We start from the raw sequence: 21697 nt of genomic DNA, 5'->3' as shown, positions 1-21697 counted from the left end.
TCAGAAAATCATGGAATGGTGAGGTTGGAAGGGCTCTCTGGAGCTCAACCAGTCCACCCACCCTGCTAAAGCAGGGTCACCTCCAGCAGTTGCATGGAAGCGTATCCAGGTGGGTTTGGATCTCTCTGAAGAAGGAGACTCCACACCCTCTCTTCACAGCCTGCGCCAGCCTTTATCTCATCTCAATCTCCCCTCTTTCAGCTTCAAACCGTTCTCCCTTGTCCTGTCCCTGCCCCTCCTCAGCTTTGCTTTCAGCCCTTTCAGTACTGGAAGGAGTTATTCCAAGGTGCTTATTCCAAGGAGTTCAGAAATCCCACATGAAGGGTGCAGAGAAGGTCAAAGGGTTTTTCCATGTCAAGTGTAACTGCTCAGGCCATTCTGAAATGCCAGCTTTGGCAGCACACAGGGTATCCCATAGTACAAAAAGGTGACTGCAGGCAGGGAAAACTGCTCCAGCCCCCCACAATGCCTTTTCCTTGGGAATTCAGCATTTTCTGGTTTACGATGGAACATCCTGGGACTGTTTGGTTTTCCCTGCCCCAGTGGCAGAGCATCAGCCAGGAGAGCAGCTGCTGGTTTGCCTTCACAAACACAACCCTCTCCTCTTTCTTTGTTTCCCTTTCAATCCCACACTTTCCAATGTTGCTGGAGTGCCTGGAGAGCGCGCTTGAGGTTTGTGCAGCACTCAGATGCCCTCAGCTGCCGTGTTTCATGAATATTGATGATCCAAATTCATCGCATTTGCAATGCAGACAATACCCAGGAGTGTCTGTGTTTTCCAGCTCAGCTGGATTTGGGTTTGTGATCGTGTGTTTGGTCTTTGGGGTTGGTTTGTCCTTTTACAAATGTCTGCTGTGATTCCTTTGATGCAAACATTCAGTGGCTTTTGCAGTGAGAGGAGTCTTTCTTCAGATTCAAGATCTCTCCGCTTCGCTGAAACAACCGTCCCTTACAGGATCACACAGAACCTGCAGGTTTTATGGGAATATTGAACGAGGTTATAGAAACATTATTTTTAAAGAGCTCTGTCCTACATTATAAGATTCAACAAAGTCAACTGCCAGGTCCTGCACTTGGATCACAACAACCACACACAGCACTCCAGGGTTGGGGAAGAGAGGCTGGAAAGCTGCTCGGCAGAAAAGGACCTGGGGTGCTGGTCAACAGCAGCTGAACATGAGCCAGCAGTGACCCAGGTGGCCAAGAAGGCCAACAGCATCCTGGCTTGGATCAGCCATGGGGTGGCCAGCAGGAGCAGGGAAGGGATCATCCCCCTGCACTTGGCCCTGGTGAGGCCACACCTCAAATCCTGGGTTCAGTTTTGGGCCCCTCACTCCAAGAAAGACATTGAGGGGCTGGAGTGTGTCTGGAGAAAGGGAACAGAGATGGGGAAGGGTCTGGAGCCCAGGGGTTCTGGAAGCAGCTGAGGGTCCTGGAGAGGTTTAGTGTGGAGAAGAGGAGGCTGAGGGGAGACCTCATCACTCTCTGCAGCTCCTGGAAAGGAGGTTGTGGTGAGGTGCTGGTCTCTTCTCCCAAGGAAAAAGGGAGGGGATGAGAGGAGGTGGTCTCAAGTTGCATCAGGGGAGGTTTTGATTGGATATTGGGAACAATTTCTTCATTGAAAGTGTTGTCAAGCTCTGGCAGAGGCTGCCCAGGGAACTCGTGGAGTCCCATCCCTGGAGGTGTTTAAGAGACAGGTAGATGAGATGCTCAGGGATCTGGTTTAGTAATGGACGGGTATAGTTGGACTCAATGATCTCACAGACCTTTTCCAATCAAATGATTCCATGAGCTACTGACAGTTTAAAAAAGACTATTTTTTTACTGAAATCTAGAAAATTTAGGATAAATTCGCTATTATGATTTTTGTTTCAAATCATAAGACCTTTTTCTGTCGTAACTATAAAATTTATTCGTATTATTTGCATGGCTTTCTATGCCAATATTTACAATTTCAATGATGAACATCTGTGAAATTTTTGGAAGGGTCAAACAGGGGAGATTGAGGTGAGAGCTGAAGAAGAAATCTTTTCCTGTCAGGATGTGGAGGCCCTGGGCCAGGTTTTCCAGAGAAGTTGTGGCTGCCCCATCCCTGGAGGTGTTCAAGGCCAGGCTGGATGAGGTTTTGAGCAACCTAATGGAGTGGGAGGTGTCCCTGCCCATGGCAGGGGAGTTGGAACTGGATGGGCTTTGAGGTTCCTTCCCACCTGAACCGTTCTGTGGTTCTATGACAGACTGTGGTCATCTTCGTGCTGAAATATATTAAAATCGATCTCCAGCCCTCAGATCATCTTTGAGGCTTCCTCTGGACTCGTTCCTACAGATCCGTGACAGAAGTGGTGCAGGAAGCCTTTATACCAACAAGGTTGTTTGGGTTTAGGGTTTTTGATGCTCTGATGACACCCTGTGGACTTTCTCTGTACTACTGCAGCTGTGCAGCAACCCAAGAATTTCATTCTTTTTTTCCCTCAATAGCCCTTCTACTCCATTTCCCTGCATTTTCCTCCAGTGCATTTTTTTTCCCCAGGTTGCTCACTCAATCTCTAGTGGCTTTCAGCAAGGGAGCTGTGTCACTGATGTTACTTCACGCACACTTTTCCTGTGTGTTGCTGTCCTGCTGACATTTCTTGTTCTGCAATTAGACAGAGTGACCTTGATCCCTCCGTGACCAAACACACTCCACTGTGCCATGGAATCATTAAGGTTGGAAAAGACCTCTAATATCATTGAGTCAAACCGTATCTGTCCACTACTAAACCAGGTCCCTGGGCACCTCATCTACACGTCTTTTAAATACCTTCAAGGATGTGGACTCCACCACTGCCCTGAGTAGGCATTGTCAGTGCTCAGCAACCCTTTCTGTGAAGAAATTGTTCCTAATTTCCAATTTGAACCACCCCTGGTGCCACTTGAGGCCATTTCTTCTCATCCTATCATTTGTTTGTTGGGAGAAGAGACCAGCACCCACCTGGCTCCAATCTCCACACCTGGAACCACAGACAGCGATAAGGTCTCCCCTCAGCCTCCTCTTCTCCACACTAAACAGCCCCAGGTCCCTCAACTGCTCCCAGAACCCCTGGGCTCCAGACCCTTTCCCAGCTCTGTTCCCCTTCTTCGTACACACTCCAGTCCCAGGACTAATTTACAATGTTAGGTGGAATGAATTGAATAGAGGCTACTGGGGCGGATGTTCATCAGGAAATAAATTCATCCCCTTGGGTTAGATGTCCACTGGAATGTTTTCTGCTCAGAAAAGCACGCAGCATCCTGCTGTGAGCTGTCGGAAGATGTAGCTGAACCAAGAGCGATGAGATGAGCAGCCAGTCAGCAGAGCCCTGGTACAGGGACGATTTCAGCCCAACAGAGACATGAACAATTAGTCACATTGCTCCCTGCCTCATCCTTCAGCTCAATCTGAACAGAAGAGAAAAGCAGCCCCTCCACTTCCCCTGCAAGGGAGAAACAACACCCTCGGGAGGCTGGAGGAACCTTCTTCTTTCCAAGCACAGTGAGGACAAGCAGGCAAACTCCAGGTGGAGAAGACAGGCCACATAATCCAACTGCACAAAGCAACCCATCCGCTTATGTTCCCACCTCCAGACTGCAGAAAGTCACACCTGGTGCTTAGCGCATCACTTCCCAAGGTCAGGAAATGAAGCTTGCATCCTTTTTTTGTGGAAACAACAAAGGGATCTTATTGTTTGTTATCGCGTATGAGCATCTCACATGCATGAGTGCAATGCCAGACCTGTTTTCATCACTCCCTGACTTCAAAGGTGCCGATGCAGCTGGTTTTATAGGTGAGATCACTGGCTCTCAGTTCTTATGCTGTTGGGAATGATCTCATTTTGGAGCATGGAAGCACACTGGAAGTCATTCTGCAGTGTATCTTGTGCCAGACCTGCCAGCAGCAACGAGTCGTTATTGTCTGGAGGGAGACAGGTCACTAAATGACATTTAGACAATTATCATAGAATGATAGAATGGTTTGGGTGGGAAGGGACCTTAAAGCCTATCCAGTTCCAACCCCCTGCCATGGGCGGGGTCACCTCCCTCTGGATTGATACAAGAAGTGTTTACTATTACAAAAAGTGGAATATCTTAAGCTAAAGTAAAGTTTCATCTAAGTAATTGTGGTTTTTGAAAGTCAGACAGAACATCTCTCTGATAACATGTTTTTGTTCTCTGAGAGCATGTGTTCTTTCAAGCAGTGTTTTTCCAGACCCTGTTCATTCTTTGGAGATGACAAGACTTCGTGTTCAGCGTGATCTGCGCTGAGCAGATGCGGCTTCTGCAATCCCCTGTTTGCAGCCTTTCCCCATCTCAAATGAAAGGTCAGAGCTGGCTCCAAATCTCCAGATTAGCAAGAGTTTTGACTGTTGAGAAGCTCATAACATTAAAACGAGTCCTTGGAAAGCAATGGAATATCCATAAGCTTCCTGGGAAAATATATCCATATGCATGTAAGCGGGAAATACATTCTGTAACCGGGTGACTCGTGGCACACAGTCGATGGAGATCAGCGCCGTGTGTGCCCAGGCCCGATGAAAAGATGCTCGCTTCCAAAATGAGTCTTAGGGAGTTTCTGTATCAGGATTAGGTTGCTCCAAGCCCCATCCAACGTGGCCTTGAACACCTCCAGGGATGGGGCAGCCACCACTTCTCTGGGCAACCTGGGCCAGGGCCTCCCCACCCTCACAGGGAAACGTCTCTTCCCCGTATCTCATCTCACTGTCCCCTCTTGCAGCTGAAAACCGTTCCTCTCGTCCTGTCCCTGTCCTCCCTGACCAAGAGCCCCTCCCCAGCTTTCCTGGAGCCCCTTTCAGCGCTGAGAGGCTGCTCTGAGGAGTCCCTGGAGTCTCCCTCAGGCTAGAGGACCCCAGGCGCGGCCTGAACGAGGCTTGGAGCAACCGCCCACACTGGGCGGGGCCACGCGCGGAGCGGGCGGGGCCTCATGCTGGTCTGCGGGGTCACATGACCGACCCCTCGGGGTGGGCGGGGCTCCGCGCGGTGGGCGGGGCCACACGCGGCGGGGTCACATGACCGCGGCCCGGCCCGGCAGGACCCAACATGGCGGCGGCGGCGGGCGCTGGGGCCGCGGCGGTCGGGGCTGCCCGCGCTTAGGGCCGCTCCTCCCCGGGCCTCACGGCACCCTCAGCACACCTCGGAGTTAGCCGCGCCCCCGCCGCGTCCGACATGAGGGAGAAGGGCCGCAGGAAGAAGGGCAGGACCTGGGCTGAGGCCGCCCGGACGGTACGCGCGGCCTGCGGCGGGGACGGGTCGAAGGCCTCGGTGCGGGGTCAGGGGGAGGCTCTCCCGGTGAGAGGCAGAGAGCACTCCGCCTCCCGGCTTCGGGGGCCGGGGAGGGGGGCTATCCCGTCCCGGTTCCGGGGGCCGGAGAGGGATTGTCCCCTGTTTCTCCCAAGTGACAGGGGACAGGACAAGAGGGAACGGCCTCAAGCTCCTCCAGGGGAGGGTCAGGCTGGACATCAGAAAAAGCTTTTTCATGGAAAGGGTCATTGGGCACTGGCAGAGGCTGCCCAGGGAGGGGATCGAGTCACCTTCCCTGGAGGTGTTTAAAGGACGGGTGGACGAGGTGCTGAGGGGCATGGTTTAGTGTTTGATAGGAATGGTTGGACTTGATGATCCAGCAGGTCTTTTCTAACCTAGTGTTTCTGTTTCAAGGGCTGGGGAAGGGCTGTCCCTCACCCCAGTTTCGGGGCCCGAAGAGTGGCTTCTGGCCGTGCCTGCACCCTCATGTAGGCACCGGTCGCGTCTACCCCTGGCCCTGGCTGGGGCAGCAGGGAAGGGGTTTCGGTGTGTCCTCGGTCTCCGGTTTTACCCGGCAGTGGGTGAGAGGGTCCGGGCTGCAGATGCTGCATGGGCTGCTGGCTGGTCTCTGCAGCTTTGCTCCAATGCCACACAGGTATTACTTTAAACAGTTCTCCAGCTGCTGAATATTTCCAGGCACCAATGCAAAGCTTCATAGAATCATAGAATAACCAGGTTGGAAGAGACCCACCGGATCATCGAGTCCAACCATTCCTATCAAACGCTAAACCATGCCCCTCAGCACCTCGTCCACCTGTGCAGAGGGAATCCACCCTCCCTCCGGGGAGGGAATGCCTCTTTGTGTTTGCAGAATGCTGTGATTAACGAGGGTGTAAACAATATTATCAAACAGGTGGCATGCACGGTGTTTTTTTCAGCATTCTCAGTGTATCAATGTCTCTTGCACGGTAGAACTCATTGCAGCGGGAGCTGCTGGACTGCTCCAGCTCAGGTAGTGAGTAGTGGACCCTAAAAGCAGAGGTTTTATCTTCTTGTTTCCTAGTCTGGCCGTATTTGTTGTTATCCTCTTTTCTGTGTGGAGCAGGCACGTTGGAGGGTGGATAAAAAAAAAGGGAAGTTGAGCAGTGGGACAGGAGTGAGAGAGGAAACAAGCACAGCCTATGTGAGCGGCACAGCCGTGTGGAACTGTGAAAAAGCAACATGATGCGAGATGTTGGGGTTTGCAGAGCGGATTAGAATCTGGCTGATGGAGGGTGGGGGGAGGAGAGCAGGTTCTGTCAGAGATGTTTTGAAAGAGGCATCTGTGAAAACAGGACTTGAAAAGTCTGACTAGAAAGTGAATGTACATCAGCATCTGTGGCTGAGGGTTGCGAGCTCTATTTCAATAAATAGTAACTTGTTTGGACCTTGCACAGTTTGAAAGGTATCAAAATAGCTGCTGTTCGTTCAGGAGATGTGATGTAGTCAACTGTTTTAGGAACGTAAGGCACTATCCCGCGAGTGAACTCTGTGTAGGTGTTTGTGTGCCAGTTTGTAACAATTTGCGGTGAAAGAAAGGTGGAAGAGTCTTCAGTGTGTAGCATAGAATAAAAGAATCGTTTGGGTTGGAAGGGACCTCAAAGCCAGTCCAGTTCCTCCCATCCCTGCCATGGGCAGGGACACCTCCCACTAGATCAGGTTGCTCCAAGCCGCATCCGATATGGCCTTGAACACTTGTGGCCAGCAGGGCAAGGGAGGGGATTCTGCCTCTTTGCTCTATTCTTGTAAGACCTCACCAGGAATCCTGTGTCCAGTTCTGGAATCCCCAGCATAAGGAGGATATGACACTGTTGGAGAGAGCCGGAGAGGGCCATGGAGATGATCCAAGGGCTGGAGCACCTCCTGGATGAGGACAGGCTGAGTGAGTTGCTCAGCTTCAAGAAGAGAAGGCTTCAAGGAGAACTTAGAGCAGCCTCACAGCACTGAAAGGGGCTCCAGGAAAGCTGGAGAGAGGCTTTTTTCAAGGGTCCGTAGAGATAGGTTGAGGAGGAGTGACTTTATTGGAAGAAGGAAGATTAGGAAGAATTTCTTCACAACAAGGGTGATGAGGCCCTGGCCCAGGTTGCCCAGAGCAGTGGTGGCTGCCCCATCCTTGGAGAGGTATTCAAAGCCAGGTTGGATGGGGCTTTTGAGAATCCTGATGCAGTGGGAGGTGTCCCTGCCCACGGCAGGGGCTTGAAACTGGATGGGCTTTGAGGTCCCTTCCTACCCAAACCATTCTGTGATTCCAGGATTCTGTGGCCTCCAGGGATGGGGCAGCCACAACTTTTCTGGGCAACCTTGGGCCCAGGCTTCGCCACATTCATGGGAAAACATTTCTGCCTAAGATCTCATCTCAATCTCCCCTCTTGCAGCTGAAAACCATTCCCTCTCCTCCTATCCCTGCACTCCCTGACCCTCCCCAGCTTTTCTGGAGCCCCTTTCAGTACTGGAGGCTGCTCTAAGGTCCCGCTGCAGCCTTCTCTTCTCCAGGCAAAACAACCCCAACTTTCTCAGCCTCTCTTCGTACGGGAGGTGCTCCAGCCCTTGGATCATCTCTGTGGCCGTTTCTGGACTCCAACAGCTCCTTGTCCTTCCTGTGCTGAGGACTCCAGACAGAAGTGGGACCAGATCTTTTCCAGCCTGTGTGCAATGCTTTTCATCTGCTGATCTCTTTCAGAATCCACTTAAAGGCTAAAACGTGTCTATAGAAAAGCTGCACTGAAAGCTATCGAAGCTGAAGGCTGGACCTTACCCTGGGTGCGTACCGAGATCCATGGCAGAGGCAGCCATAAGTAGGAACAGATGAGTAAATGCTTGCCAAAACCTGAGTTTAGGCGAATGTTTCTGTTTGTGTATTCAGTGGGAATGTTAAATATTCTGGTCAGGCTCCAACTCTTAATCTTCAAAAGTTTCCCAGTGTTTTTGGTTTGAAATTATGTCTTTTGGTTCTTGTTGTAGCTTGTGTGCCCCTGTTGGCTTCTCGGCTGCGGTGGCTGGAGTTCTTAGGGTGTATTATAAAACTGTGTTAAGAGATATGGCAGCTCTTGGGTACCCTGTTCCTCTGCTCCTAAAAGGTAACAGAAAACTTGCCCTGAGCTTGAGAAACCTTCCATTTTGTCTTTGGCGCTGTGTTACATCCCTGTGCTGTTTTTGTGGTGTTGGTTCGCTCGCTGATGGCTCTTGGGTGGCTCGTGGTGAGCCCTGACAGTAGCAGGTCAGTGTGGAGCTGCAGAGGAGGGCCCGTGGGGCTGCGGGCTGGGAGGCTGTGGGTTGTGGTGGCCCCTGAACAGCAGCATAAGTGTAAGTGCATCACAGCTGATGTTTTTGGCAATTCAGTCTCCCCTCTGCCTCCTGGCACTCTGTCACATCACCGTGAGTTGTTCAGGGAGCTCAACCAGCAAAAAGGGAGGGCTCCAGGAAAGCTGAGGAGGGACTTTTTGGCAGGAAGTGCAAGGACAGGATGAGGGGAATGGTTTCAAGCTGAAAAAGGGGAGATGGTGTGATGAGATCTTGGCAGTAATGTTTTCCTGTGAGGGTGGTGAGTCCCTGGCCCAAGATGCCTAGAGAAGTGGTGGCTGCCCCATCCCTGGAGGTGTTCAAGGCCAGGTTGGATGAGGCTTTGAGCAGCCTGATCCAGTGGGAGGTGTCCCTGCCCATGGCAGGGGATGGACCTGGACGGGCTTTAAGGTCCCTTCCCACCCAAACCATTCCATGATTCTATAAAATGTAGCCTTTCTGTTTGAGGGAAGGACCTGGGTTAGGTGCATGGGTGAGATGGATTCTGTGGGGCTGAGGCTATGCTTGCTCCTAGATGGTGGAGCACTAGAACAGCTCCCCAGGGAAGCAGTCACGGCACCAGGCCTGACAATATCCCAGAAGCATTTGGCCAATGCCCTCAGACCCATGGTGTGAAGGTTGGCGTTGTCCTGTGCAGGGGCAGGAGTTGGACTTGATCCTTATGGGTCCCTTCCAACTCAGGACGTTTTATGGTTCTATGTACAGGACTCAGTTGGAGCAGAGTTGCAGCATGAAGGAAGGAAAGGGTGCCCCGTGCGGGCAGCCTGGAGCGGAAGTTTCTGTTGATAAACAGCCTTCTTCATACTTCCTGGCTCATTCATCTGCAGCTGCAACGTTACTGCCTGTTGACTTGTGACTTTTCTTGGGACAACGGCTGGATGTCCCTGCAGTTAAAGGGAAAAGCTTTATTAGAGTGAGAGTCTGGTACTGTCTAGGAGACAAGTTTAAGAGAACAGTAACCCAGTTTAAGGTTGATGCAGTGTATGTGTCTTTAACATGGAGTATCCTCCTCAGTGTCCTGTGGTGGAGCAGCCATGCTGCAGAGAGGCACCAGTGGGACAGGGTGTCAGAGAAAGGAGATGATCGGTTCTGCTGCCGGCCAGAAGAGGTGGAACACACCTGTGCTGGTAACGCTCTCTGGCTGAACCCAGAGAGCTGTGGTGAATGGAATTCAATCCAGTTGGTAGCCAGTCACAAGCGATGTCCCCACGGCTCAGTGTTGGGGCTAGTGCCGTTCAATGTCTTTATCCGTGATGCAGACGAGGGGATCGAGTGCTTCCTCAGTCAGTTTGCAGATGGCACCAAGGCGGTTGGGAGTGTTGATGTGCTGAAGGGTAGGAAGGCTCTGCAGAGGGATCTGGACAAGCTGGATCCGTGGGCTGAGGCCAACAGGAGTGGGATTCAACTAGGCCAAGTGCTGCACAGTCTGGAGCCCAGGGGTTCTTGGAGTGGCTGAGGGCCCCAGGGCTGTTTAATCTGGAGAAGAGGAGGCTGAGGGGAGACCTCATCCTGCTCTGCAGCTCCTGGAAAGGAGGTTGGAGCCAGGCAAGGTTTGGCCTCTGCTCCCAAGGAACAATGGATAGGATGAGAGGAAATGGCCTCAAGTTGCACCAGGGGAGGTTTAGATTGGATATTGGGAACAACTTTTTTATGGAAAGAGTGGTAAAGCCCTGGCAGAAGCTGCTCAGGGCAGTGGTGGAGTTCCCTTCCCTGGAGGGGTTCAAAAACAATGTGGCTGTGGCACTTGGGGATGTGGTTTAGTCGTCATGGTGGGGTTGGGCTGACAGTTGGACTGGATGAACTGAGAGATCTTTTCCAACCTCAATGATCTTGTGAGAGTTGTTTTCTGGTGCCACGGCTGCCCTGCAGAACCTGTGTGTATCTGTCCCACTGATGCTCTGGATGGGATGACCGTGTGCAGGCTGCCTTTGGCTGGCCTGGGCTCATCCCTGAACTGCTCCATAAACCGGTGTCTGGGCTCAACGTGTGATCTTGCAGGCGGATCCGGGCCAGGGACACGGTGTGATGCGGACAGGCAGGCTGGTGGCTGAGCTCAAACATGCAGCTATGACTGTCCCACGTTATTGGAAAGCTCTCACTAATGCCGGTTACGCTGGTGCAGGCAGAGGAGAACACACATGCAACACTACTGATGTGATTTGAGTAAGCGTTGTCGTTACATTAATTAATTGATACTCAAAGGGGCTGGTATTGGTGAACGAAGGCACCACTTTGCTTGTGGCGATGGACTCTGGTTGTGGAGCAGCAAAGTTCAAGTAATGTTCCTCAGGGACCAGTATCAAGATCAATGGTGTTTGATGTCTCTGTGGCAGGCATGGACAGTGGGATTAGGGGCACCTTTAGCAAGTTTGCTGATGACTCCAAGCTGTGTGGCATGGTTGACACACTGGAGGGAAGGGATGGCATCCAGAGAGACCTGGACAGGCTGGAGAGTTGGGGCTGTGAGAACCTCGTGAAGTTCAAAAAGGCCAAAGGCAAGGTTCTACACCTGGGTCGGAGCAGTTGCAAGCACAAATCCAGGCTGGGCAGAGAATGGATTGGAAATAACCCTGAGGAGAAGGACTTGGGAGTGCTGGGGGATGAGAGGCTTGATGTGAGCTGGCAGTAGGTGCTCACAGCCCAGATTCTGCCCCTCTGGTCTGGTGAGATCCCACCTGGAGCCCCGTGTCCAGTTCTGGAGTCTGCAGCACAGGGAAGATGTTGATCTGTTGGAGTGAGTCTAGAGGAGGCTGCAAAGATGATCCAAGGGCTGGAGCACTTCCCTTATAAGGACAGGCTGAGAGAGTTGGGGTTATTCAGCCTGGAGAAGACAAGGCTATGGGGAGACCTTGGGGCAGCCTCCCAGTACTGAAAGGGGCTCCAGGAAAAGCTGGGGAGGGGCCCTTGCTCTATAATTCCGTGCTTTGATGATGGCTTAGGTCTCAATTCTTGCTTTTCCTCTTCCTCGTGTTTAACCCAGTCCTTGTGATACAGCTTTCCAAAATGAGGAGGGAGCTGAGCAGTGCCAAACGCTCTGTGCATCTCTGCTGTGTGATGAGTCTGACAGCGAACGGGCTGTTGTGGTACGTCAGTGGCCTGTTTGGATCCAGATAAGAAGTCCTGTTGTTGGACAGGAGCCACCAGCAGGATGGCTTTGTGCTTTGTTTGCGTGGAGGAAAGAGTATGCTGTCATGTGCCAAGTCTGAAGAAATTTGATGTTTGCTTTTTATGGGAAATCCCCATGTGTGACCAGACCAAACAGTTTTCTGCTGCGCAGCCTCTGTGTGCTACGTTGTAGGGGCTGGGTGATGGTGGGCTGGAGGTGGTCTTTATAAGTCATAGTGTCATGGATGGTTTGGATTGGAAGGTACCTCCAAGCCCATACAGGTCCAACCCCCTGCCATGGATCCAACCTCCTGCTGCATCAGGTTGCTCCAAGCCCCATCCAACCTGGGCTTGAACACCTCCAGGGATGGGGCAGCCACCACTGCTCTGGGCAACCTGGGCCAGGGCCTCATCACCCTCATGGTGAAGAATTTCTTCCTTAATATCTCATCTCAATCTCTCCTCTTTCAGCTCAAAACCCTTCCCCTTTGTCCTATCCCTGCACTCCCTGATCAAGAGCCCCTCCCCAGCTTTCCTGGAGCCCATTTTAGTACTGGGAGGTTGCTGTAAGGTCTCCCCACAGCTTTCTCTTCTCCAGGCTGAACAACCCAACTCTCTCAGCCTGTCCTCATATGGGAGGTTCCCCAGGCCTCGGATCATCTCTGTGGCCTCCTTTGGACTCGCTCCAACAGCTCCATGTCCTTCCTGTGCTGAGGACTCCAGAGGTTGAGTCCTTGATAGATATTGTTTCTTGGCCAGGTGTTCTAGGAGCGTAAAATGCAGCCTGTTATGCTATTTGTTTGTGAGAAGGAGCTGCTGCAGCTGCGTTTTCCTGTGTGCTGGTTTCCTGTTGGCTTTGGAGGGTTGAAATCCAGGGTGAGAATGCCCTTGGGAACGCAGACGGAGCCTAAACGTGTCACAGTGGACATCTCTGGAGGTGCAGATGTCCAAGTATGAGTGCTGTCAGGATGCTGGCAGTGGCAGTGCAGCTCTTGCGATGTGAACCCAGCTTCCCTCTTGCTGTTGCGGTTTGTTTGCATCACTTGAGTGAACTGAAGAATTAACACGGAAAGACGTGGCGTCTCTGCAACTGACAGCGCAGCACATGCAGCCTGATGGAGTGTTCGCTGGTCCATCTGCTGTGGGAAACTGCAGATAATGCAGTCGGGTCAGAAGATGAGGTCGAGTAGAAAGCTTGTTTGTTAGGGGAATAAACAACACACTTCTGTGAGGTGATGTTGTTCAAACTGACCTTATGAAGGTGAAGTTTGCTGGGATGTTATATTTCCCTGCTTGCTACAAAGACCTGTGCATAAGAGAGGGTGGAAGCATCCAGACTGTGGAAGTTGCTCACTTGCCTACAAATACCTGGATTCATTGCTCACCCAAACCTGAAAATTTGCAAAGGTACCAAGGCCAAAATTCATAGAATCATGGAATCATAGAATAATTAGGTTGGATAAGACCTTAGAGATCATCAGCTCCAACCGTACACGTCTACTATTAAATCACATCCCCAAGCACCTCATCTTACTCTCCTCTTAAACACTTCCATGGATGGTTCAGGACAGGACCTTGAAGCCCATAAATTCACAGAATGGTTGCTCATATCTGCTCATCTGGGTGCTGGAGTTAAAAGTGAAAACTACCTTGTCTCCTCTTAAGACAGTCTATTAAGAGACTCCCTGAGTAAGTTTGCTGATGACACCAAGCTGTGTGGCACAGTCGATGCGCTGGAGGGAAGGGATAGATCCAGAGGGACCTGAATGGTCAGGAGAGGTGGGGCTGTGAGAAACTTGTGAAGTTCAAAAGGCCAAGAGCAAGATCCTGTGCCTGGGTCAGGGCAATTGCAAGCACAAATCCAGGCTGGGTGGGGAGTGGATTGGGAGCAGCCCTGAGGAAAAGGGCTTGGGGTGCTGGTGGAGGAGAAGCTCAGCATGAGCTGGCAATGGGTGATCACAATCCAGAAAGTCAAACCATGTCCTGGGCTGCATCCAAAGCAGTGGGACCTGCAGGGCCAGGGAGGGGGTTCTGCCCCTCTGCTCTGCTCTGGTGAGATCCCACCTAGAGCCCTTTATCCACTTCTGGAGTCCTCAGCACAGGAAGGACATGGATCTGTTGGAGCAGGTCCAGAGGAAGCCATGGAGATGCGAGGGTGGAGCACCTCCTATTCAGAAGAGAGGCTGAGAGAGTTGGGGTTGTTCTGCCTGGAAAAGAAAAAGCTTCAGGGAGACCTTAGAGCATCCTCCAGTACTGATGTAAGGGTCTCCAGGAAAGCTGGGGAGGGACTCTTGATCAGAGAGTGCAGGGATAGGATGAGGGGGAACAGTTTCCAGCTTCAAGAGTGGAGATGGCGATGAGATCTTGGGATTGAATGTTTTCCTGTGAGGGTGGGCAGGCCGTGGCCTAGGCTGCCCAGAGAAGTGGTGGCTGCCCCATCCGTGGAGGGGTTCAAGGCCAGGTTGGATGGGGCTTTGGAGCAACCTAATGAAGTGGGAGGTATCCCTGCCCATGGCAGGGGTTGGAAGTGGATGGGTTTTAAAGTCCCTTCCACCCAAATCATTCTGTGATTCTATGAAATTAAAAACTCCAAAATGGAGACTTAAAAATATTCTTTCTGATAGGGCAACACGGTTCATAAAGGGGAAGTTGGAAGAATGATCAGCTTTAATTGCTATAGCAAATTGTCAGACTGTGAAATCTGCCCTCTTACCAATTGCAGTAATCCAATTATTCCTTCCATTCTGAAAACTATTTTCCAAGGTGTAGACTGTGTTCCGGCTGGGAATATTAATCTCTTAAAGGTGTTAAAGTCCCTATGAGTTATGACATGCAGATGGACCTGCTGCTTTTCTTGTGTGGAGCTGAGTGGGCTCCGTTGCCAGTGCTGTAGCTGATCCGCAGGGCTTTTGATGCAGTGCTTTGTGAAGGTGGGGTTATACGTACAGGGTGGGGTAATATGTGATAGAACCATGGAATCATTGAGGTTGGAAAAGACCTCTTAAGATCTTGAGATACAGCCGTCAGCTGAAGCCTGCCCCAGACTATGTCCCTTCAAAGTGCCACGGCCTCGTGGTTTTTGAACTCTTCCACCACTGCCCTGGGCAGCCTCTGCCAGGGCTTCACCGCTCTTCCTATCAAGAAATTGTTCCCAATATCCAATCTAAACCCCCCCGATGCAACTTGAGACCATTTACTCTCATCCCACCGCTTCTTCCTTGGGAGGAGAGACCAACACCTTACCACTACCTCCTTTCTAGGAGCTGCAGAGAGTGATGAGGTCTCCCCTCAGCCTCCTCTTCTCCAGACTAAACATCTCCAGGGCCCTCAGCTTCAGGCCCCTGGGCTCCAGACCCTTCCCCAGCTCCGTTCCTCTTCTCTGGACGCGCTCCAGCCCCTCAAGGTCTTTCTTGGAGTGAGGGGCCCAGAACTGAATCCAGGATTCGAAGTGCAACCTCACTGGGGCCGAGTGCAGGGGGATGATCCCTTCCCTGCTCCTGCTGGCCACACTGTGGCTGATCTAAGCCAGGATGCTGTTGGCCTTCTTGGCCACCTGGGCCACTGCTGGCATCCTGGAGCGCTAGTTCCCTTCTGCAAAGCAGGGTAGGGGCTGATTTGCAAGTACCCATTGCAGCAGCCAAGAGGAAATAGAGAGAGCGATGGTGCCAGGCGGGGAATCCCCCCCAGCTGCAGAGCAGAGCGCCCTGTGTGACACGCTAGGAGTGGGAGCTCTGGGCACATCTCCACCCTGTCCTGTGTTCCTGCTGGGAACCTCACTGGTGCTGAAGGTTCTTGAACGTCTTTTCTTCATTTCTGTTCCTATCTAACCTGCGTTTATTGTTTCAGTATTAATTTTAACCCAGAGCATTTGCTCGGCCTCTTTGCTTAGCTTGATTTTAGCGAGGAGGGGTTTAGAGGCACTTTGCCGACTTCCTTGAATGAGCTCGCCTCTCAGGCTGCAGAACCACAGCAATGGTGTTTCTGCAAAAGCTGTGGTCTCCTTTTGAACCAGCTGAGAAACACAGATGTGCGAGCATTTCTCGCGCTCTTTGTGCAAGATTTTTCCAAGCAAGAAGGTTTGAGAATGAAAACCAGTTTTGTTTCCTGGATGCAGGCTTTGTAGCTTCCACGGAGGGTGGTTAATGTGAACCTGAACAGCATGCAGGAGCCAGCACACTGTCCAGCACCCTAAAGAAATGGGAAATATGTCTTGTACTGAAGTGTAGCTGTATTCTGGGTATCATGCAGGTTTTTTTTTCTGGAAAAAGAAGGAAATTCAATTACTTTGTGCTTCTGCTCACGGAGTGATCGGATCACCCTATGAAAGAGTTGGTCAGCCCTGTGTCCGCTGCTGGGTATTGTGTTGAGGTAGCTCTGGTCTGAGTTCTTGCTGCTGCCAGGTGCAGGCTGGCCATGTTTTGTGTTCTGCTGTCTTTGTCCAAAGAGAATCCATTGTTTGCTCCTCTCGCTACACCAGAAAGCGAGCTGAGCACAGAGAGTGGCTGAGAGCTGGTGTTGTGGTGGCTCTCCTGATCAGAGTTTACAACCAGAATCCTGTAAATGTGCTTGGTGGGTGTTATTTCCCCAGAGTGCAAGTATGAAAGATCTTGTAGTCATGGAATGGTTTGGGTTGGAAATGACCTTAAAGCCCATCCGATTCCATCCTGCTACCATGGGCAGGGACACCTCCCACTGGATCAGGTTGCTCCAGGCCCCATCCAGCCTGGCCTTCAGCACCTTCAGGGATGGGGCAGCCGCTGCTTCTCTGGGCACTCCCCACCCTCACAGGAAAAAATTCTTCCCTATATCTTCTCTTAGTCTCCTCTCTTTCAGCTTCAAACACTTCACCCTTGTCCTGTCCCTGCACTCTCTGGTCAACCCTGCCCACCCCACCCCCCACCAAGTTTTCCTGGAGCCCTTTTCCTTACTGGAAGACTGCACTAAGGTCTTCTCAGAGCATTCTTGCAGTTAACCTTGAGCTTTTCCCTAGAAATGGAATTTCAAGGTCTTAACAGCTAGGAATCTACAGCAATTTGAGAGCTGTTTTCTCAACCCCTGCCTGCTATGGAGAACTGGACAGCAATGCCTCCTCCAGAGATTAGAATCATAGAATAACCAGGTTGGAAGAGACCCACCGGATCATTGAGTCCAACCATTCGTATCAAACACTAAACCATGTCCCTTAGCACCTTGTCCACCCGTCCCTTAAACACCTCCAGGGAAGGTGACTCAACCACCTCCCTGGGCAGCCTGTTCCAGTGCCCAATGACCCTTCCTGTGAAAATTTTTTTCCTAATTTTCAGCCTAAACCTCCCCTGGCAGAGCTTGAGGCCATTCCCTCTCATCCTGTACCCTGCACTTGGGAGAAGAGCCCATCACCCTCCTCTCCACAACCTCCTTTCAGGTAGTTGTAGAGAGCAATGAGGTCTCCCCTCAGCCTCCTCTTCTCCAGGCTAAACAACCCCAGCTCTCTCAGCCGTTCCTCATAAGGCCTGTTCTCCAGCCCCCTCACCAGCTTCGTTGCTCTTCTCTGGACTCGCTCCAGAGCCTCAACATCCTTCTTGTGGTGAGGGGTCCAGGACTGAACACAGGATTCGAGGAGCGGTCTCACCAGTGCCGAGTCCAGAGGGAGAATAACCTCCCTGGACCTGCTGGTCACGCCGTTTCTGATCCAAGCCAAGATGCCATTGGCCTTCTTGGCCACCTGGGCCACTGCTGGCTCATGGTCAGTCGCTGTCAACCAACACCCCCAGGTCACTCTCCTCCAGGCAGCTTTCCAGCCAGACTTCTCCCAGTCTGTAGCTGCACAGGGTTGTTGTGCCCCAAGTGCAGGACCCGGCATTTGGCCTTGTTAAACTTCATCCCATTGGACTCAGCCCAGCGGTCCAGCCTGTTCAGATCCCTTTGCAGAGCCTCCCTGCCCTCCAGCAGATCAACACTTCCACCCAGTTTAGTGTCATCTGCAAACTTGCTAAGGGTGCACTCGATGCCTTCATCCAGGTCATTGATAAAGACATTGAACAGGGCTGGACCCAGCCCTGAGCCCTGGGGAACCCCACTTGTCACTGGCCTCCAGCTGGAGTTAACTCCATTTCCCACCACTCTCTGGGCCCGGCCAGCCAACCAGTTTTCCACCCAGGAGAGTGTGCGCCTGTCCAGGCCAGAGGTGACAGTTTCCCAAGCAGAATGCTGTGAGAAACTGTGTCAAAGGCTTTGCTGAAGTCCAGGAAGATACATCCACAGCCTTTCCCTCATCCAGCAGCCGAGTCACTAGCATCCCAGCCTCCTCCCTAACATCCCAACCTCCTCCCTAATGCAGAGCTCTTCCCTCCTGGCAATTCCTCTCCAGAATTCCAGCTGCAGCCGCAGAAGCCAGTGAGCGCTGCACACTTCCCAAGTGCTCCTTCAGCAAGGAATGGTCTTCATGCAATGCAAACATCTCCCTGGGAAGTGGATCAGCTATAAAAAAACCCAACGTGTATGTGAAATTCCCTGTTAGTCACCACTGAAGAGCAGGCTGCCTGCAAAATTCTGCTTCCCTCTGGCAGTAACAAGAGGAGTGAGGAGAGGGATGGAAGGACTTGACCTAGATTGCAGCATCTTTTCTACTCATCCAATTAGCCAAATGCTATCTGAGGTTTTAACCAGAAATGAGGTCAAGAAGGAATGGGCAATTCCATGTTATTAGAAACCAAGTGTCACTAAATCCCAGGGTACGTTATCATGTTATAGAACCATGGAATTGTTTGGGTGGGAAGGGACCTCAAAGCCCGTCCAAGTCTACTCTGATACCACGGGCAGGGACACCTCCCACTGGATCAGGTTGCTCAAAGCCCCATCCAACCTGGCCTTGAACACCACCAGGGATGGGGCAGCCACAATTTCTCTGGGTAGCTCTGGCCAGAGCCTCCCCACCCTCACAGGACAACGTTTCTGCCTAAGATCTCATTTCAGTTTTCCCTATTTCAGCTGAAAACCATTCCCCCTCTTCCTATCCCTGCACTCCCTGATCAAGAGCCCCTGCCCAGCTTTCATGGAGCCTCTTTCAATACTGGAGGCTGCTCTAAGGTCTCCCCACAGCCTTCTCTTCTCCAGGCTGAACAACGTGAACTCCCTCAGCATGGCCTCGTACAGGAGGTCCTCCAGCCCTCAGATCATTTTCAGGAACCTAATCTTATGCTTAAACCTTGGTGGACAGATAAGTGTAAAAAAAACTAACAAACCCAGCCTAGCAAAAACAACCAATCGAAAACCCCAACCACTTATAACATGAGTTTCCATGGGGCTTTTATCCTCTGTGAGGGTGAATAGTGGTGTGATGCACTGCTATAGTTACTTACTCTGATCAGTTGGAGCTTTCTGAAGAGGAAAAGTACAGCCAACTCTCTCTCTTGGCAGAGGGCAATCTATGAGAGAGCTGAACAGCAGCCTTAGTGAGGGTCGGTTTGTGCGGGGCAGCTCTGGGGGAGGGAGTGTCTCTCTTTAATTCCTTGCACAAGGGTTTCAGCTCCTGTGCTCATGAATGATTCATCGCAGCCCTCGAAGGAGCTGCTTTCCTGTGCTGTGGCTGTGTTTCAGTGCAGTACATGCTAATGTGGTGCCCTGGGAAGGTTCTGAAGCTGTTAACTGGCCTTGAACCCTGCTACATCAGAATGAAAGGGCTCATTTGTTTCATAGGATACATGGAGTGGATTTTCTGTTCTCATATTCATCCTGCTTTGCCCAGTAATCGGCACTAAGCGTTTGGTTTTGCTCCAAATGCTAAATTGCTAGATATCCTGAAGTCTGAAGTCAAAATTAGTTGGAAAGAGCTCATTCCTGATGTAATCTGCTGGAAGAGAGAGCGGTGGAAATGTTCAGAGCCTTGTACTTTTAGAAGTATGTGTGAGGTTTCTGTCTGCCTTTTTCATGTTGGTGTTTAAAGATGGAAAGATAGACACTGATAACTTGGTGGTGGAGGAACAGGTCATGTGCTGCTTCCCCCAAACTGACTCTGGATGCTGTCAGTCCTTGGGAAACAGCCCGTTCCTGTTCTGTCAGTGAAACACCAGACCAGAATGAAAGCTGTACAGCATCTTAATACAGAAGCATTGGAAGCTGACCTGAGAAAATCCCCTTTTTCTATCTTTGAAGAGCCACAAATGGCGAGGCAAGGCAGCAAGAACATGGAAAGGCGAGGGGAAGACTTGCCGAAGGGTGAGATGGAAATGGCTTTGTGGAACTGCCTTCTCTCTGCCAGCAGATAGGCAGATACTCAGATGCTGCAGCTTTCTTGTCAGTAGAATCCAGAGGCTTGCAGTGTGAAACCAGTGACGGGTAATTAGGAATCATAGATTGCTTCTGCATCAGGCTCAGCCTAATTACAGCACGGTGGCTTTAGAGAAGAGTGAACGGTCAGTTGGCATCAAGAATGCTTCACCTCTCGCAAGTTCCCTGTGCCTTGGGAGTGGAGTGGTGGTGCTGAGGCCTGATGGTTTCTGCGGAGGGCAGAGTTTTAGTGGCTGCATGATGTTCCAGCTTTTGTGGATGGAAAACTCCACTAATCAAGCATTGTTCATATGGAGGAGGAAGAGCTGGGAAGAGGGGGAGCCATGGTGGGCTCCCAGTCTCTCACTGGCATCAGAGGGTTCACTTCAGTGTCTATATACACTCTAAAGGAAGAGGAATTTCACTTTTTGTAGTGAGAAGCTGTAGGAAAAGGTGGAATGTTAAGAAGCCATACATTTAGTCTGCATTTTTTAGGAGGAATCTCAGTGAAATAATATCTATGGAAGTCTCTCCTCAGCTAGGCCTTGATCTCCAGCTTCTAAGGACATCTCCCAAAACTGAACCTAAGATTCAAGGTGCATCCTCGCCAGCACCAAGCCCAGGTGCCTTATCTTTCTGGGTACCAGTGTGTGTGGACTTACAGCTCCTCCGTTGCAGCACATGGGAATCGCTGTCGCTCTGGAAGCTCCCGTGGAGAGCAGGCTGCTGTTATGTGGGGTTGGGGGTGAGAAGGGGTGGTGATTTCATTTCAAAAGATCTCTAAAAATGAGAGGGAAGCTTTGATGTAGAGATGGGATTGTTTTGGGCTTGGACTTAACAATGCTGGAAAACGCATGCCAAACTACTCCCAAAGCAGCCAGCCTCCTATAATCGGGTTTAGAGGATTGGATGTTTGTTTTTAACTTTCAAACCCGTCCTGTTTACACTTAAAGATGAGATATCTGTACATGGATTATCATAAACTTTTGTTACATGAGCTCTTTCATTTTGGGGGCTTCTGCCCTGTAGCTCCCTGTCGTAGTGCTGGGATTGCTGCCTTACTGAGGGCATCGCAGAGGAGCACTGCAGCTCCTCTGAGGTCTGGTACCTGAGGGGGAGGCTGCTTCTGACTGTGGGCTGGGCCAACGGTGAATCATAGCAGCGTTAAGGTTAGAGAAGACCTCTAAGCTCATCCAGTCCAATTGTCAGCCCAACCCCACCATGATGACTAAACCGTGTCCCCAAGTGCCACAGCCACAAGCTTTTCAAACCCCTCCAGGGATGAGGACTCTGTCACTGCCCTGGGCAGCCTCTGCCAGGTCTTCACCACTCTTTCCATAAAGAAATTGATCTCAATATCCAATTTAAACCTACTCTGGCACAACTTGAGGCCATTTCCTCTTATCCTATTGCTAGTCACTTGGGAGAAGAGACCAGCACCTGCCTCACTCCAACCTCCTTTCCAGGAGTGGCGGAGAGCAATGAGGTCTCCCCTCAGCCTCCTCTTCTCCACACCAAACAGTCCCAGCTGCTCCCAGGACCCCTGGGCCCCAAACTCTTCCCCAGCTCCGTTCTCCTTCTCTGGGAGTGCTCCAGCCCTTCAAGGTCTTTCTTGCAGTGAGGGGCCCAAAACTGAACCCAGGATTCGAGGTGCGGCCTCACCAGCTCTGAGTCCACGCGGATACCTTCCCTGCTCCTGCTGGCCACCCCATGGCTGATCCAAGCCAGGATGCTG

General features: G+C 51.4%; 1 protein-coding gene across 1 annotated transcript in view; it reads left to right on the top strand.

The window, feature by feature from the left end:
• The first annotated feature begins 5085 nt into the window (after positions 1-5085).
• ASXL2 (ASXL transcriptional regulator 2) overlaps positions 5086-21697 on the top strand; it is a 64753-nt gene continuing 48141 nt past the window's right edge. Inside the window, exon 1 of the mRNA XM_069850610.1 lies at positions 5086-5253. Within this exon, the coding sequence (XP_069706711.1) occupies positions 5197-5253 (57 nt within the window). The 5' untranslated portion in view covers positions 5086-5196. The remainder of the gene's footprint in view (positions 5254-21697) is intronic.

This window comes from Phaenicophaeus curvirostris, chromosome 2, assembly GCF_032191515.1.
Source record: "Phaenicophaeus curvirostris isolate KB17595 chromosome 2, BPBGC_Pcur_1.0, whole genome shotgun sequence".
Taxonomy (NCBI): Eukaryota; Metazoa; Chordata; class Aves; order Cuculiformes; family Cuculidae; genus Phaenicophaeus; species Phaenicophaeus curvirostris.
Note: the sequence above shows the minus strand (reverse complement) of the source record. Positions and strands in the feature narration are given on the sequence as shown.